At 43.1% G+C, this 13938-nt stretch overlaps 2 protein-coding genes across 17 annotated transcripts in view; one reads left to right on the top strand and one right to left on the bottom strand.

Annotated features, from left to right (window-relative positions):
- Nucleotides 1–4514, top strand: part of fli1 (Fli-1 proto-oncogene, ETS transcription factor) — a 30817-nt gene extending 26303 nt beyond the window's left edge. For all 15 annotated transcript variants that reach the window (XM_078108346.1, XM_078108369.1, XM_078108366.1 and 12 more), the window contains 3 exons: nucleotides 211–270; nucleotides 843–890; nucleotides 1006–4514. In XM_078108346.1, the coding sequence (XP_077964472.1) occupies nucleotides 211–270; nucleotides 843–890; nucleotides 1006–1535 (638 nt within the window). In that variant the 3' untranslated portion in view covers nucleotides 1536–4514. The remainder of the gene's footprint in view (nucleotides 1–210; nucleotides 271–842; nucleotides 891–1005) is intronic.
- A 1452-nt stretch (nucleotides 4515–5966) lies between these two features.
- LOC120829077 (ATP-sensitive inward rectifier potassium channel 1) lies at nucleotides 5967–9986 on the bottom strand. 2 transcript variants are annotated; one of them, XM_040192892.2, is made up of 2 exons: nucleotides 9827–9986; nucleotides 5967–8093 (listed from the first exon to the last, which is right to left on the bottom strand). In XM_040192892.2, the coding sequence occupies exon 2, from the start codon at nucleotides 8077–8079 to the stop codon at nucleotides 6961–6963; it is 1119 nt and encodes a 372-aa protein (XP_040048826.1). In that variant the 5' UTR covers nucleotides 8080–8093; nucleotides 9827–9986; the 3' UTR covers nucleotides 5967–6960. The 2 variants fall into 2 exon arrangements, with proteins under 2 accessions (XP_040048826.1, XP_040048817.1); XM_040192883.2 differs by having other exon boundaries at nucleotides 9811–9978.
- Between the last annotated feature and the right edge of the window lie 3952 nt (nucleotides 9987–13938).

Raw genomic sequence — 13938 nt, 5'->3', positions numbered from 1 at the left:
CTTTTCATCCTCCACAGACTGTAGGCATGTAGGACACACTGCTTAAGATATCATCTGTTAAAGCAGGAACAGTCAGTCAAAAGAAGGAATTCCAGCCAACAGCAGCTGCCTTATTCCCTTTGGCATTCGAAATGCAAAAACCTGGTTATCTGCTGCCACTCCCTGCTAGGTATGTCTCTGTCTCTTTACTGATTACTTCTCCCTGTGCAGGTTCACCAGTGGTTACTCAGAATGTGACCAAGTCCACCGAGCAGCCCAGACCTCAGCCAGGTAACTGCTGTCTTCCTTGATCTAGTGGTACGAGCACAGGCCTAAAGCCCAACGTGTCCACAGGAAAACCAGCTCTGCTTTGTGCCAAATACAGGAGGAGAATAATTAGTCTACACGATCTTTGTATTTCCTTTATTATTATACCGACGAAAAAAAACAGGCAAGAAAAGCACTCGCAGCCTCAGGAAACCGCTGAAACAATTGTTTACACGTGGTTCGCCGGCAATTTAATAACGGACTTACGCTGTGTCAAACAGCTTTGAGTGTTTTTTCTTACTACCCAGCAACACATCTATTAGCATGTGTAATTGCCTTTATGGGGCAGCTAATTATTTAGAGAAGAACAATAATCCAAAAGCACTTTACCAAGGCGTTACCCCTTGACGCTCCCTTGTCGGCGTTGTTTTGCAGATTTTGTGAAAAGTAATACGGAAGTTGTGAACCAGTGTTATGTCAGCAGCAGCAGCTCATTGAAATGTTTATTTTCAGTCTTACGTGCTGTTTAGTTTGGGGGACAAACAGTTATATCAACGTGGAGACCAAACAATCATTTTCCCTGTTTTTTTCTGCAGATCCTTACCAGATTCTGGGTCCCACCAGCAGCCGCCTAGCTAATCCAGGTAGAGTACAACGCGTCTGCTGGGAACAGGCCCCGTTTTGTGGATTTCACGCTGGATAGTGAATGAGAAGGATGCATGACCAGGCTCTTGCACGTGTCTTGTGTTCCGTCATCAGGTTCAGGCCAGATCCAACTGTGGCAGTTCCTCCTGGAGCTCCTGTCCGATAGCGCCAACGCCGGCTGCATCACGTGGGAGGGCACCAACGGCGAGTTCAAGATGACCGACCCGGATGAGGTGGCGCGGCGCTGGGGCGAGCGCAAGAGCAAACCCAACATGAACTACGACAAGCTGAGCCGCGCGCTGCGCTACTACTACGACAAGAATATCATGACCAAGGTGCACGGCAAGCGCTACGCCTACAAGTTCGACTTCCACGGCATCGCCCAGGCGCTGCAGCCGCACCCCACCGAGTCCTCCATGTACAAGTACCCCTCGGACCTAACCTACGTGCCTTCCTACCACGCCCACCAGCAGAAGGTCAACTTTGTATCCCCGCATCCGCCCTCCATGCCCGTCTCCTCCTCCAATTTCTTTGGACCCACCGCCCCGTACTGGAGCTCGCCCACGGCGGGCATCTACCCCAACCCGAATGTCCAGCGCCACCCTAACACCCATGTGCCGTCCCACCTGGGTAGTTACTACTAAACACCCGGCTGTGTCCCTCCGTCTCGCCCTACAAACACCCACCAAACAAAGCTCACCATTGATGACCGGCACCCCCCCTCCTGATGCCTGCGAGACGAAGGAGAGTCCTTAATGAAGGACGATCAAATCCAAGGATTTTTTTAAAACGTTATCTGTAAGAATCTATTAAAAAAACTGGATGCTACGGCCCAAAATGGAATACTACTTACTTTTACCAGACTAGCAACAATGTTTTACTGCTTTTTTCGACGCGCGTCTTTGTTTCCTACTCTCCAAAACTTGCCCGAGCAATGCAGGACGGCAGGATGACCCGAGTCCGGCTCCCGTGTCTCGCACCGCTTCAGACCCAGACATGGGCCTGTTTTTTTTTAATGGGTCTCAATCTACATCCTCCTCAGTGCGTCGTGTACGTTACGCTTTGAGCACCTGACTTGTCCCACCCCACCCAGCCTTCTCCGTCTGCTCGCCCTGGTCATGTGTGTGTGCGTGAGAGTCTTCTGGAATTTGCTGGATGAGAAGGAGCTCTCAAAGAGTTGGACTTTTCTCAGCACTGAATGAAATTTGGCAACTGGAATGTGCCATTCATCATTTTATTTATCCTCCAAACTGGAAAAGCTAGAGAAGAGTTAAATTCCGGAGAAGGAAGCGCTGTATGTTTTTCTGACTCGGGTCAACTTTGTTACTTTAAAATGCCTTCTGTGTGCTGTGTGCGTGGAGCTGGAGACGGGCGGCGTGTACAGTTGACTTCGACCGCGACCGAGGAAGTCGAGATGTAATTGAAGTAATTTGTAACAGTAACTCAACCCAGGTCAGATGTTTTCAGGGGGGGGGCACACACAAGGCTAAATGTTCTTCCTTGCTGTTGCCTCTCAGCCATGCCGTTTCCAGATGTTTTGTTGCTCGACCATATCAGTATTAATGTGAATGTCTTCTGGTTTGTGAAACACGAAAAAAAGGGGACACCCTGCAGCAAAATCAAAATTTGTCAGATGTTTTTATCTTTTTTAATGAAAACAATGACGTCATGTTTGCTGCACATGAATCTAAAACATGAAAGTGCCTTTTTCTTCCCAGATGTTTTCTAAACAATAAGACTGTATGTTGTTTGGATGCATTGTTTTAGCCAACGTGCCTGATGCCAGAACCTTACCTTCACAGTGTCTTGACTAATGTTTTCAGCTACATTTTCTATTCATTATAGACAAAATAGTCATCATCAACCTCCATATCTCACTAGAAATCTGACAATTTTTGATTTTGAAGTGCATCCTGTAGTCAGCGGTTGCCACAGTGTCTCCCTCTTCTTTGTAGGCCAGTCGGGACGTTTTGTAGGTCGGCACAGAGAGGTGGCTTAGCATTTAGTCAGGTTAAAGGTGCAAGATACGAGATTAGGAGCATTGCGATGGACTCTCAACATGGCGACGCCCACGCCGAGGAAGGATGGGGGGGGGGGGGGGGCAGTGGCTAATGTTGCTAACGGCGTTAAACGATTCAAACTTACGCAATAGTGCTGTCAGAGCTGAAGGTGTTTACCTGGACGGTAAATGTTGGATCGGGACGACGTTATCAGCTGTGTCCGTCGTGTGGCTGTGAGCTGTAACATCTGGAGCGCGCTCACGTGCACTAAAAGCATGCATGCACGTCCATTGGCTCCATCGACAAAGCAAGGCGAAGCTCTGACAACACACGCAGAGGGAGAGTGACTTCATTCTGTGCGCAGGTAGACATTACTCCACTATATCATTACATAGCAAATAGCTGTTTGCTGCTATATTAATGCTCTGAATGTCGTATATTGCTCCTTTAATAGGCAGTTAAGTAGTATTTTACCGGGGCTGGATCCTAGTTTGAGAGCAGCATGTGTGTTTGAATGTTAGTTTCTCACTGATCTAAAGCCCAGCAAAATGCACATGAATCTCAAGTCAGAATTGCATCATCATGTCGTATTTCGTATCATGTCAAAACATATCCGCCTTCAGGTGTTCAAAGCTGTTGATAGCAGAAGTATTTTTTTCAGAGTAACTGAAAATGGACACTTGAAAATAAATTACTTGGGACTAAGTAGTTTTTCAGAGGACAAAACCAATAAAGTATGACGAGATGAAACAAAGAAATCCTCAGATTCGCAAACGCTGTGCGTTTGTCAGACCTATTTTTTATTGTTTTGTAAGCATCAGTCAACTAGGCATTAAAGCAACTTACTGTATAAATTATGCAGAGTTATTTTCATATGTGACACAGTATAAAAAGTCAAGAGAATTAATACGAGTTGACCTCGGTCAAAAATGCAAACCTTTGAAGTCCATTTCTGCTAAGTAGTTTGTTCCGCATTTTAAGCGTTTTTATATATCTGTACATTTGGGCAATACATTTTTAAATTTTGTTATTGTTATTATTTCTGAAATTTGGTTGTTACATCCTAAGTGTCTTTACCTGCACGCTATATTTTCTTGTATTACCAAAACCACAAATGCGTGCTTGAATCATAACCCGGGATTCCTTCGCTTTATATGCAACATGTGAGTATGATGAAGTTTTACGCCAAATAGACCTGGAATTTGAGAGCTTTTCCTGTGCATTAGATTTCAGGTGTATTATGCAAAACAACACAAACAGTATTAACATCCACAACCAGCTTCTCCTGAAGGCTTATAGCTTCAAAACAATGAATGAAAAAGGGGACTTGTAATTTGTAGCATAAAGAAAGTATTCTAATGTACCCTTAATTTCCATGTTTCACAAGCATTATCGATGAAAAGGGATCTGTGCTACTTCGTATATGCAATGTATTTCGGATATCAAATATATATATATACATACATATATATATATATATATATATATATGTATGTGTGTATAATTTTACAATTAACCAATATATTATTATTAATGTCATTCCTGCAATGTATGAAGCAATACCTTTTGAAAAAGGGCTTTTGTATAGGAAAATGTGACAAAATAAATGTTTTTACCTCTCAAGTTATCTTCTATTTCCTGCCCATTGCCTCACCAGATTGTATTTTAAAATGTAAAATATTAGTATAGCATTATAGTGACTTACGCATTTGTTACACATATTACTGTGTATAACACTTGTGCTCAAATAGCTTGAGTCACACCTGGTGAAAAACACCTTTCCTCTTAATCAAGGTCAGATTGTAGCTGTAGATTGTATCAAGCTGCTAACTGAACAATCTTACACTTTATATTTTTACCTGGATTCACAAATGTTGGACTAAGTGTCCGTTTCACTTTTGGTTACTGAACTTAATCTCAGCCTAAAAAAGACTAATTGGAATTTATCACATGTCAAGGTGCTACCGAAACGTTGTGTCCAAATAGAAGTATTAAAGTATTCAGTGGCTTGTATGTTACAGCTAATACTTTGTGATACATCGGCCCTGCAAAAAAATGTACTTCATGGAATCATTTTATTTATTGATGTTATTGAATTTCTTTTGATCATCAAAAAATGTAGTTTGTGCTTCCGTTTAATTATTTTTGAAGGTATTTAAAATATTTGCCCACCACAATAACAGCAAATTGATGATGATATAATTAGCCATTGAGTCCTGGCTGCCTGTACCTGGGTATCTGCATGCAATATTATCTGATTCAAATGAATAATTTCCGGTGCGAGGGAAAGGAGTGCTTGAAGCTACGCCACTGTTATAGTCTTTGTTTTTTGTGCGTCTATCTCATCACAAATTACCTTTTGTTATTGCAATAACAGGGATGAACCGTGTTTACACACTTTTCAGTCGTATTCTGTTGTGAATCAACAGATCTTCCAGCGCTACAAGCTGTGAGTGAGGACATCGTGGGCGTTTAACCACTTTAGGCCGGTTTATGTCTATTTCTCGGTCTTCTCGGTATGACTCTGCATCGTTTAAGTCGCACTCCAAGGACACCTTTGAAAGTGTGTTTGTAATGTAACAACCAGTGTGTCTGCATGTTGTGTTTATGACAAAGGGCTCTTTGCACGAGACAAACACAGAGGGAGGAGTGAGGCAAATGTCATTGTCATGCAGAGTTGCATCATTTGTCAATAATATTCACAATCCTTTACCGAGGCAAAGGGTGCAGAGAGACCTATAATGATGTTTATCATTTTGTTATAGAGGTCGCCCTCAGCGAAAACCTGTTAAAGCTCTATGTTTCTATGTGCGGTTATCTCTCCAAATAGAAAGTTCTGGTTTAATGTTCAGAGCCTGCACGTAAATTAATGGGCAGCGAGAATCAGCGTTTATCTTTGAAAAACGTTCACTCTTTAGTGTTTGGATCCCTGCTTGCTGTCACAACTTCTCTTTGTTTTCGGATGAAACACCACAATAAGGGTTGGCACCTGTCATCCCGCTGGTTTGACCTTTTTGATCACAGTCCATATACGGCATTCGGGCTCAGTTGGGGACAGAATGATGCAATGAAACATTTTCAATGCAAAAATAGCTTTTATTTCTGTGTCTTTTTCCCCTGAGATAAAATACAAAAACAAATACGCAGACAATTGATTATTATACCATTCAGTGCACCATGCCGGGTTCCTGAAAGCATTGTTCTCTCACAAAGTCTTCACTCAAGGAGAAAACCACAACTCCTTCACCCACTGTGTGAAAAGAGTGGCCCCTGAGCTCCGCCCTTTGCCAGAGCCTGTGCGTCTGAACAGTTAAGCACACTCTAATGGCTCAAGTCCAAGGGTGGATGCAAATTGTCGAATTTGCTTTTGGAAGGTTCCTAACTGAGTAAAATGAGTAAAAAGTATTTAAGTGCCTTTCATGATAAGAGCTTTAATGCTTCCTTTAGTTCCTTTATCATAGGAGCCACTGGACCATCCTTTACAAAAGGAAAGGAGATAATTCCTTAAGCATCTTTCCTTGACCGCGTGATGTTTTCCACAGAGGTCAAGGAGGGACAGACGTTTTTGACTATTCAAATACAGCCCAAGTGTCTCCTTGTGTACAGCGGCCAACCATTTAGTAGCCTAAATTACATAACAAGCAACTTCATCTTTTATCTCGCTCGTGAAAAAAGCATGGTCCTCACCAGCAGCAAGTAATTGTAAGATTTACACACAGGATTAAAGATTTCATTCATTTAAAAAAAGGAGACTTTCCGTCTCCATTGCTGAATTGTAGCCTGTCCCAATGTCCCTTTGGTCAAACAGGTTAGGATTTTTTCAGCAGACATTGACAGGTGTGTTTTTGCATACAAATGGTTCACAAACAATGTAGTGGCCCACAGACGCCATTCTAATCTAAGTTAAACACAATAGGAAAACAAATACAAGAGACGACTTCATGTTTAAATGTCACACAATGTGCCATGAGGTAACCCCATCTGCCAGGTACTTGAGATTTGAGGCGTTCGTCCATGACAGCCACTGCCTGTAGAAGTTTCTACAGTCCGTTACTCCGTGTCCAGGATCTCACATCTTGGTGCTATGCGGATCATTGATTTCAATCACCGCAAAGCCCTGGTTGTCCTGTCCATCTATGGTGTGATGGTGGTGACCCTTAATGTTGTGGAAGCAGTAGGCACAGTGCGCTGTGGCCACTGACTCCACCTTGGAGAAGTTGGAAAAGTCTACTTTGTACTTGCCCTCCTTGCTTCTGGAGATGATGGGTAAGAAGTTGTAGCCCCACATGATCTCCTGAGGAAGGAAGGAGGTCCGGACTTGACAAGCAGAGGTGGTGGACTCTGCGGTGCCGTCGAAGAAGACGACCAGCTCAAACTCTTGTTTGTGGAGCGTGTCCACGGCCATGTCGAAGAAGGGGCTACTTTTGTCGATGATGTGGTAGAGCGTGAGAGGACACACAAAGAAGAGGTTGTCCTTCCCGGCGTCCACCGTGAAGTCGATGCTCACCTGGTCCATGATGATCGTCTCCCCTTCGGGCGTGTACGTTGTCCTCAGCAACTTGCCATAGATCTGGCTTCCTATCATGAGGGTCTTGCGCAGGTTAGCCACTCTGATCGACAGGGAGAGGAAACCATTTTTGGGGCTGATAACGGCCATGTTACTGAACGAGATGCTCTTTGCCCTCTTCTTGGGCAAAGAGATTTTGCTCAGGATGACTCCGCACAAGAAGCAATTGAGAATGGTTCCAAGGAGGTACTGAATGATGAGAACGGCCACGGCACCTGGGCAGTGAGGGGTAAGCGCTCGACCACCATACCCGATGGTTGTCTGGGTTTCAAAGGAGTAAAGGAAAGCTGTGGTGAGTCCATCCACATTAGCGACACATGGCATGTGCTCGGGTGGCGGTTGTTGCCACGTCAGGTCTCCGTTGCTGTGCCCAATCCAGTACCACAGTAGGCCAAATAAGAACCAGCTGAGGGTGAAGGAGGCGGAGAAAATGAACAGGACAAAACGCCACCGGATCTCCACGAAGGTGGTCCAGAAGTCAGTCAGGAAATGCAACCGGCTGCTGTACTTGACGTTCCCGTATTCAATGTTGCAGCGACCATCTTTGGTAACTAGTCTGGTTTTGCATCTTTTTCTCTCCACGATGTAGTCCTGGATCCGTCTGGTCATGCATCCAAACATTTTTGCCGACCAACCTGTATGACAATGAAACAAGAAAGACATCTGAGTACTGAGTAGAGGCACGGGGCTGTTGTGTGAACCGGCACTTACTCTGCACCAATACAATACAATAGAAAGCAATAACAATCAGCCCCTAGGTGACCTCTTCTAGCAGGTCAGAGTGAAAGAAAAGCATAGTTAAAAAGGCTGATACAATTCCTACTTGAGAGGGATTTTTATCACAGCCAGTCATAGGCCCTGTCAAATTTCCATCATCCTTAAACACTGTTATTTTATACAATCAGACAGTAAAATGTCAAGATGAGACTCGTATCAGGTTTTGAAATGGAGGCGTAAAATGGAGACCAGTTCATGCCAAGTACAAAGCCTCTATATGCACAGTTGTTGGAGCATAGGCAAAATAAACACATTCTTCTTCTTAAATTTAACTGAGTAGGTAAATTATTTAATTACATGTATTAATTAATACATCATTTTTTGAAGTGCTGGAGGTTTAGGGAATTTCAAGATGAAATTATGAAAAATAATGTGCGTCGCAAGAAATTACCTCAACACGAGGATTAGCTTGGTTTGCAAGCCTTCAATCCTGCCAAAATAAATGTGGCATTGAAACACTTTGGGCAAACGCAGTCGCGAGTTCCCATAACTTTGGTGCTCGATGGATTGCAACTGGCTCTACAGCGGCATGTAAGTAAGGCCTCTGTGGTCATGTCATGCAAAGCTCCCATTTGGATCACGGCGTGCTTGTTGGTGCGTGTGGTACAAAACAGTCAGTACAGTGACGTGTTTTCACTCTCAACCCCTTAAAGCTCACATCCAAATTTTGCCAAAAAGAAATCTGATAATCACTGTGTGTTGTTTGTTCGAGAGCTTCAATTGTTTTGGAAGCAAACACTGGTCATTGCACACCCGATCCTTTGGTAGGCATGTTTTCACAACGTAACAAGATATGCGCTGCACTCATTTTGTGTATTTTGTGTATTTTGTATTTTAATTGTATGTTGGACAAGTTACTCTGTATTATTACTTTGCTTCGGAAAACATCTGCCTTCAACTAAATTAACTGTATTATATCATGACTAAAAATCCCATTTCAACCTTTAAAATAATAAGATCTCCCATGCCAAATGTGATTAGTCAATCAAAGAATAACATTTGATCTTCATGGGAAGTTTTATTTTTAATTCCTTTGAAAATGGCTTTTGGTATTGCTTTTACTTTATAAAATGTATTCAGCTGATCAAACTGTCCCACCTCTATTCTGATTTATTTTGAATTACTCATTTATGCAGACTGAATTAAAATGTGTACCTTAGTATGCATGCTAACATGGAGAATCCCTTAGAGTGAAAAAAAATAAAAGCTAGGAAGAAATAAAGTAATAGTGCTTGTTTGGTTGCATCAAATGCCTTTAAAAGTACTTGATTATAATATTGGTGTAATTACCTTTTTTAAACTACCCTAATTCATTTCAGGGTAATGCTGAAACTACAATGGGCTCATTTTATTATCAGTTCATATCTCAGTTAATTATTTGGAATACATGTTTAACAAGCAGTCACACCTTATTTGCTGTCTTCTTTCTCAATAAGATACAAACCTGAACTACCTTAAACACATTTTGCAATCCTTCTACTTTATTAATTTATTTTAAAAATTGTCACAGTGACAATCTTGCAAGACATCAGTTTCACAATAAAATGAAATATGTTACCATGAAAGTCAACTTACTTCGGTTGAAACTTACTTCTGCAATTCCCAGTTAAAGTTAAATGATGCCGACCACAAGGTTGATCATCGGCAAAATCCGCCTTTGCCTTTTTTCTCCGTCTGGTTCCCGATTGATTGAGACAGACTGGGCGTGTCCTCCTCCGCTGCCTGTTCACCAACACCTGTGTGCATTTATACTGCACCGTCTCCAATCCTCCAGGTGATGTTTACACCCACAGAGACATCAAATAACCCTCCGCCCCCAAACAGTCACGCATACCCTTCCCCCAGCTCTAATAAGATGTTTACCCCACAGACGCCTGGCACCAAGGGCCGAGCTGACCTCCGCCCGCTACATTCCCGGTACGCCACAGACAAGAATGAGCCACGGATTCGCCGTTGGTGGTTTTGTGGTCTTTTATTTAAGTGGACATTAACAATGTAGGCTGTGTGTAATACCTGGGTGTTGTTTTTTTTATCTGGATGGTTCCGCCCCCTTCGTGTCTCTCTGACCAACAGTCTTATCGTTCACACCCACGTTTTTATTGCCATGTTTTGGCTAAATCTTTTTTAGAGACTGTCCGATGATGTTTGTCTCGTGCGAGAATGAGGAGAGTCCCTCTGAAAAGAAACAAAACGTTCCCTCTCATTATAGAAACACGTTGCAATAATATTGTTGTCTTCATGCTCCATGGCAAAAAGGAACACACTTCCCACATTTGTTTTTGTATGTACTTAACACATCCGGCATGCGGCGTTTGTGTGTTTGTGTGTGTGTGTGTATGTGTGCGGGTGGGGGATGGGGGGGGGGGGGGGGGGGGCATCGACTAGATGAACATAAGTAGATGATGAGATAACTGAAGCCGTGGTGATCAAAGAGAAGACGCTCCACATCCACGGATTTCACTTTCCACGGTCGGTCGAGGAACCGAATCAGTTCGTAGGGCCAAAATAAATACGTAGGGGAGGGAAGTTGTGAATTGTGATGGGAATCAGTATTCGACCGCCTTGTTCTCCGCGAGTAAAGTGTCAGAAATGGCTGCAGTATTTCCCTTCATGCTGCCGAATGTGCTTTCCATTGCCGGACCCGCTGCATTTCTGTTGACCCACAAGGAGATGTAACTTGACATGTAAAATGATGACAGGTTTTCATTTCAGCTTCTTTTTTTTTTAATTATGGTGATTTTTTCCCGCTTGTTTCATTGCTTTCACACAAGACAAAAGGCCTGTGAGTAGTCCGCAGACCGCACAGACTTTGTGCTGGTTTAACGATTTAAAGGCTGCGGCGGGGAGGGAGCATTTGATTGACACATGCGATATGAGACAAAGACTGCCACTGAATAGAAACAACACAACAAACATACAGTAGCTTCAGTGCATCTGCTGTGGTGATGCTGTTTAACTACAGTAGTGTTTGAGAGAACGGCGCTTAAGTGGTTTTGATGGCACACTTCTCACCGTGAACCAGCGCAGTTTCTCCCCTCGCCAATTAGCATTCAAATGAATCACGTCGGTTTTTGTATTAGCTTCTGGGAATCGGCTGTCTGTGGCGAATGGCCTGGTAGTCAGTCAGCATTACCGTCTTCACTGTGTGTAAAGTGATGTTTGAAGTGACAAAATGGTGAAAAACCACATGGTCATGGGTGATCTTTTGTTATTAACATGAAATACTCAATGACCAACGTTGATCTTGCTGATAGTGACAATTCAGCTGCAGCTCGGATCCGTGTTGTACTGTAGCAGTCAGTGAAGACCCTTTTTTTCTGTCTGTCTGCCGCAGACGAAACACCTTCTTTGAAGCCATTCACCATGTTGTCTTTTATCATTGCAACTCTCCAACTTTAACCAGATACCGGATCACACCGCTTAGTTTATTAAGCTATTATTTTTCAAAGGACGCCGTTACTCATTCAGTTTTTTTTAAGTGAGTTGCAAACCATCTAAAAGAAATCTGCAGCAGTCTGAATTAATTATTCAATGTAGCCTTGAGCACTGGGCTGAAACCATTTGATTAATTCTGGTGTGAAAAGAAATACAACCTTTGTTTTATCTTTTGGATTGTTTGATTCAGGTGGGCTTTGCAACGTTTGCCAGATATCTGTATATCGGTATAAAGTGCTGGCGTTGTGCGCCCCGTGTGGATTTATATGTGTGTGAGGGGGGAAGCACCGAACGTCTCTGGGTAAAAAGCGCTTGTGAAGCGTTTGCCTCTTGTGATGACGGTGGGATCCACGCACTCGTCACATTTGTTCGGGACCGTCTTGTGTGGGACATTTTAAGATGTGGGAAATGCAGCGGAAAAAAACATGCTGTTAGGACCGGTGCCCCCTCTATTGATGCCTTCGGGGTGAAATGTCGACGTCAATAGAAGCATGTAGACGTGGAATTGGGCTGTCAGGCCAGACTGAGAAGCCGGTTCCACAGGGTTGGTTGGGATCCCCCCCCTAGCACTTGCTTGTAAACTATTTGCCTAATGGGATCATTTAAGTTTTCAACATTTGTTTTTTCATCCCTTCATAGCCGGTTGATCTTCAACTCATAACTTCATCTATTTCCAGGTGACTGGGATTTTACCAGTAGGATGCGCAGTAGGCAACAAAGTGTAAAATGAAAATGTATAAACTTCCATTACGTGCTGGGTTCTGTTACCATGCATTCTAGCGACTTGTATTCTCTGTTTCTTGAACACCAGAGTGTGATTCTATCACTCTGTGTTGAGATACATATAAAGTCAAATGCCTGGGATTCTAACCCAGGACTACAATATAAAATAATATCATTATTATTACCTGGGATTTTATTTTGAAGCATTGAAACTAGCATTGAGTAAACGGTCTTTTGGCAGTTTCCCCTGTGGCGTGAATTAAACAGGGTTTGATGTGAGGGGGGGGGGGGGACACATGTATTCTTGTCGTCCACTCAGTGTTCTCAGGTCACGCTGTGGTGTTGTCTTTGTTCTTTCTGCCGTAGCAGCCCTCCACTTAAAGGACTTCAGCCTCATTAGGCAGTCACAGAGCCTGAAAAAGCAACTCAATGAAAGGTAAATAAAGAACGACCTGTCCTACGACCGCCCCCCCTCCCCCATACCCCTCCTCTCCCTGCAACTCTGCAGCGATACGGCCAGCGTGGATTCAATTTTTTTGTAGCTTGTAAATTGACACCGGGCGACAAAAGCCACAAGGAAACAAAGACTTGTTGTTTCAGCCGAGGGTTTTGGTATTCTCCATTTTCCCTTGTGTCTTAGATCTGTAAGATACCAAAGATCTCAGGAGTCTTTCTGCCTGCAGGGAGACACAGAAAAGTGAGATACTTGGCCTCTCAGTATGAACTCAACCTGAGAGCATATATTTAACACCCAGCTAATAAGCACTGCAGCCAAAGCTGTTGGGACATTGATGGATTGCATGAGGAAGACGGACTAAAACGGAGGTAATAACGTATCACCGTGTCATGCTCTTCACTGAGAAAGGTACATCGACCCATGTTTGCCCATGTTTCCAACAAGACCTGGAATAACCTGCACAACGGGATGACTTACCCAAAGAACAAAGCAGGAGAAGTTCAGTTTTGGGGGTTTTGAGGTTTGAAGGTGGTCACAAATTGCATCAGCATGACCCCAAGAAGGTTCTTTCAGGAGCATCAGCCGCTGATCCTGTTGGATCACTCGCTGCGATATGGCTTTCCTCCACACGATGTCACTGTGTCGGGACTGTTATGAAACAAATAACACGGGATTAAGGAAAACAGAATTCGTGGCGGTTCTTGTACACAACGGCAGCAACAAGGCCAATCATTCTGACGCCATTGACGGTTAAGTTACAAATTAGGAAAAATGAGAAATAGTCGTGGCTTTGTAGTTGATTTGGATCATCTGTCTTAATAATTATATTCAGCACATCAGTTTGAAATGTGTTGTTTAGTGCTGCAAGGTCATTTTATATGATGATGTTATAAGATGACTGTATATATCTGCTTCAAACCCTCCTCTGTGGCCAGGATGAAAACATACATACACTATTATATTTCTAAATAATTCATTCACATATTACTAGCACAGCGTAGCGCTGTAAATCTTCACAACGTAATTCATTATTTAAGGGCAAATAGATGTAGTCGTTCCCTAAAGTCCAGCTTCCCTTTAAACGATAC

The sequence above is a fragment of the Gasterosteus aculeatus genome, chromosome 1 (assembly GCF_964276395.1).
Source record: "Gasterosteus aculeatus chromosome 1, fGasAcu3.hap1.1, whole genome shotgun sequence".
Lineage (NCBI taxonomy): Eukaryota > Metazoa > Chordata > Actinopteri > Perciformes > Gasterosteidae > Gasterosteus > Gasterosteus aculeatus.
This window is presented reverse-complemented; position numbering and strand designations above follow the sequence as displayed.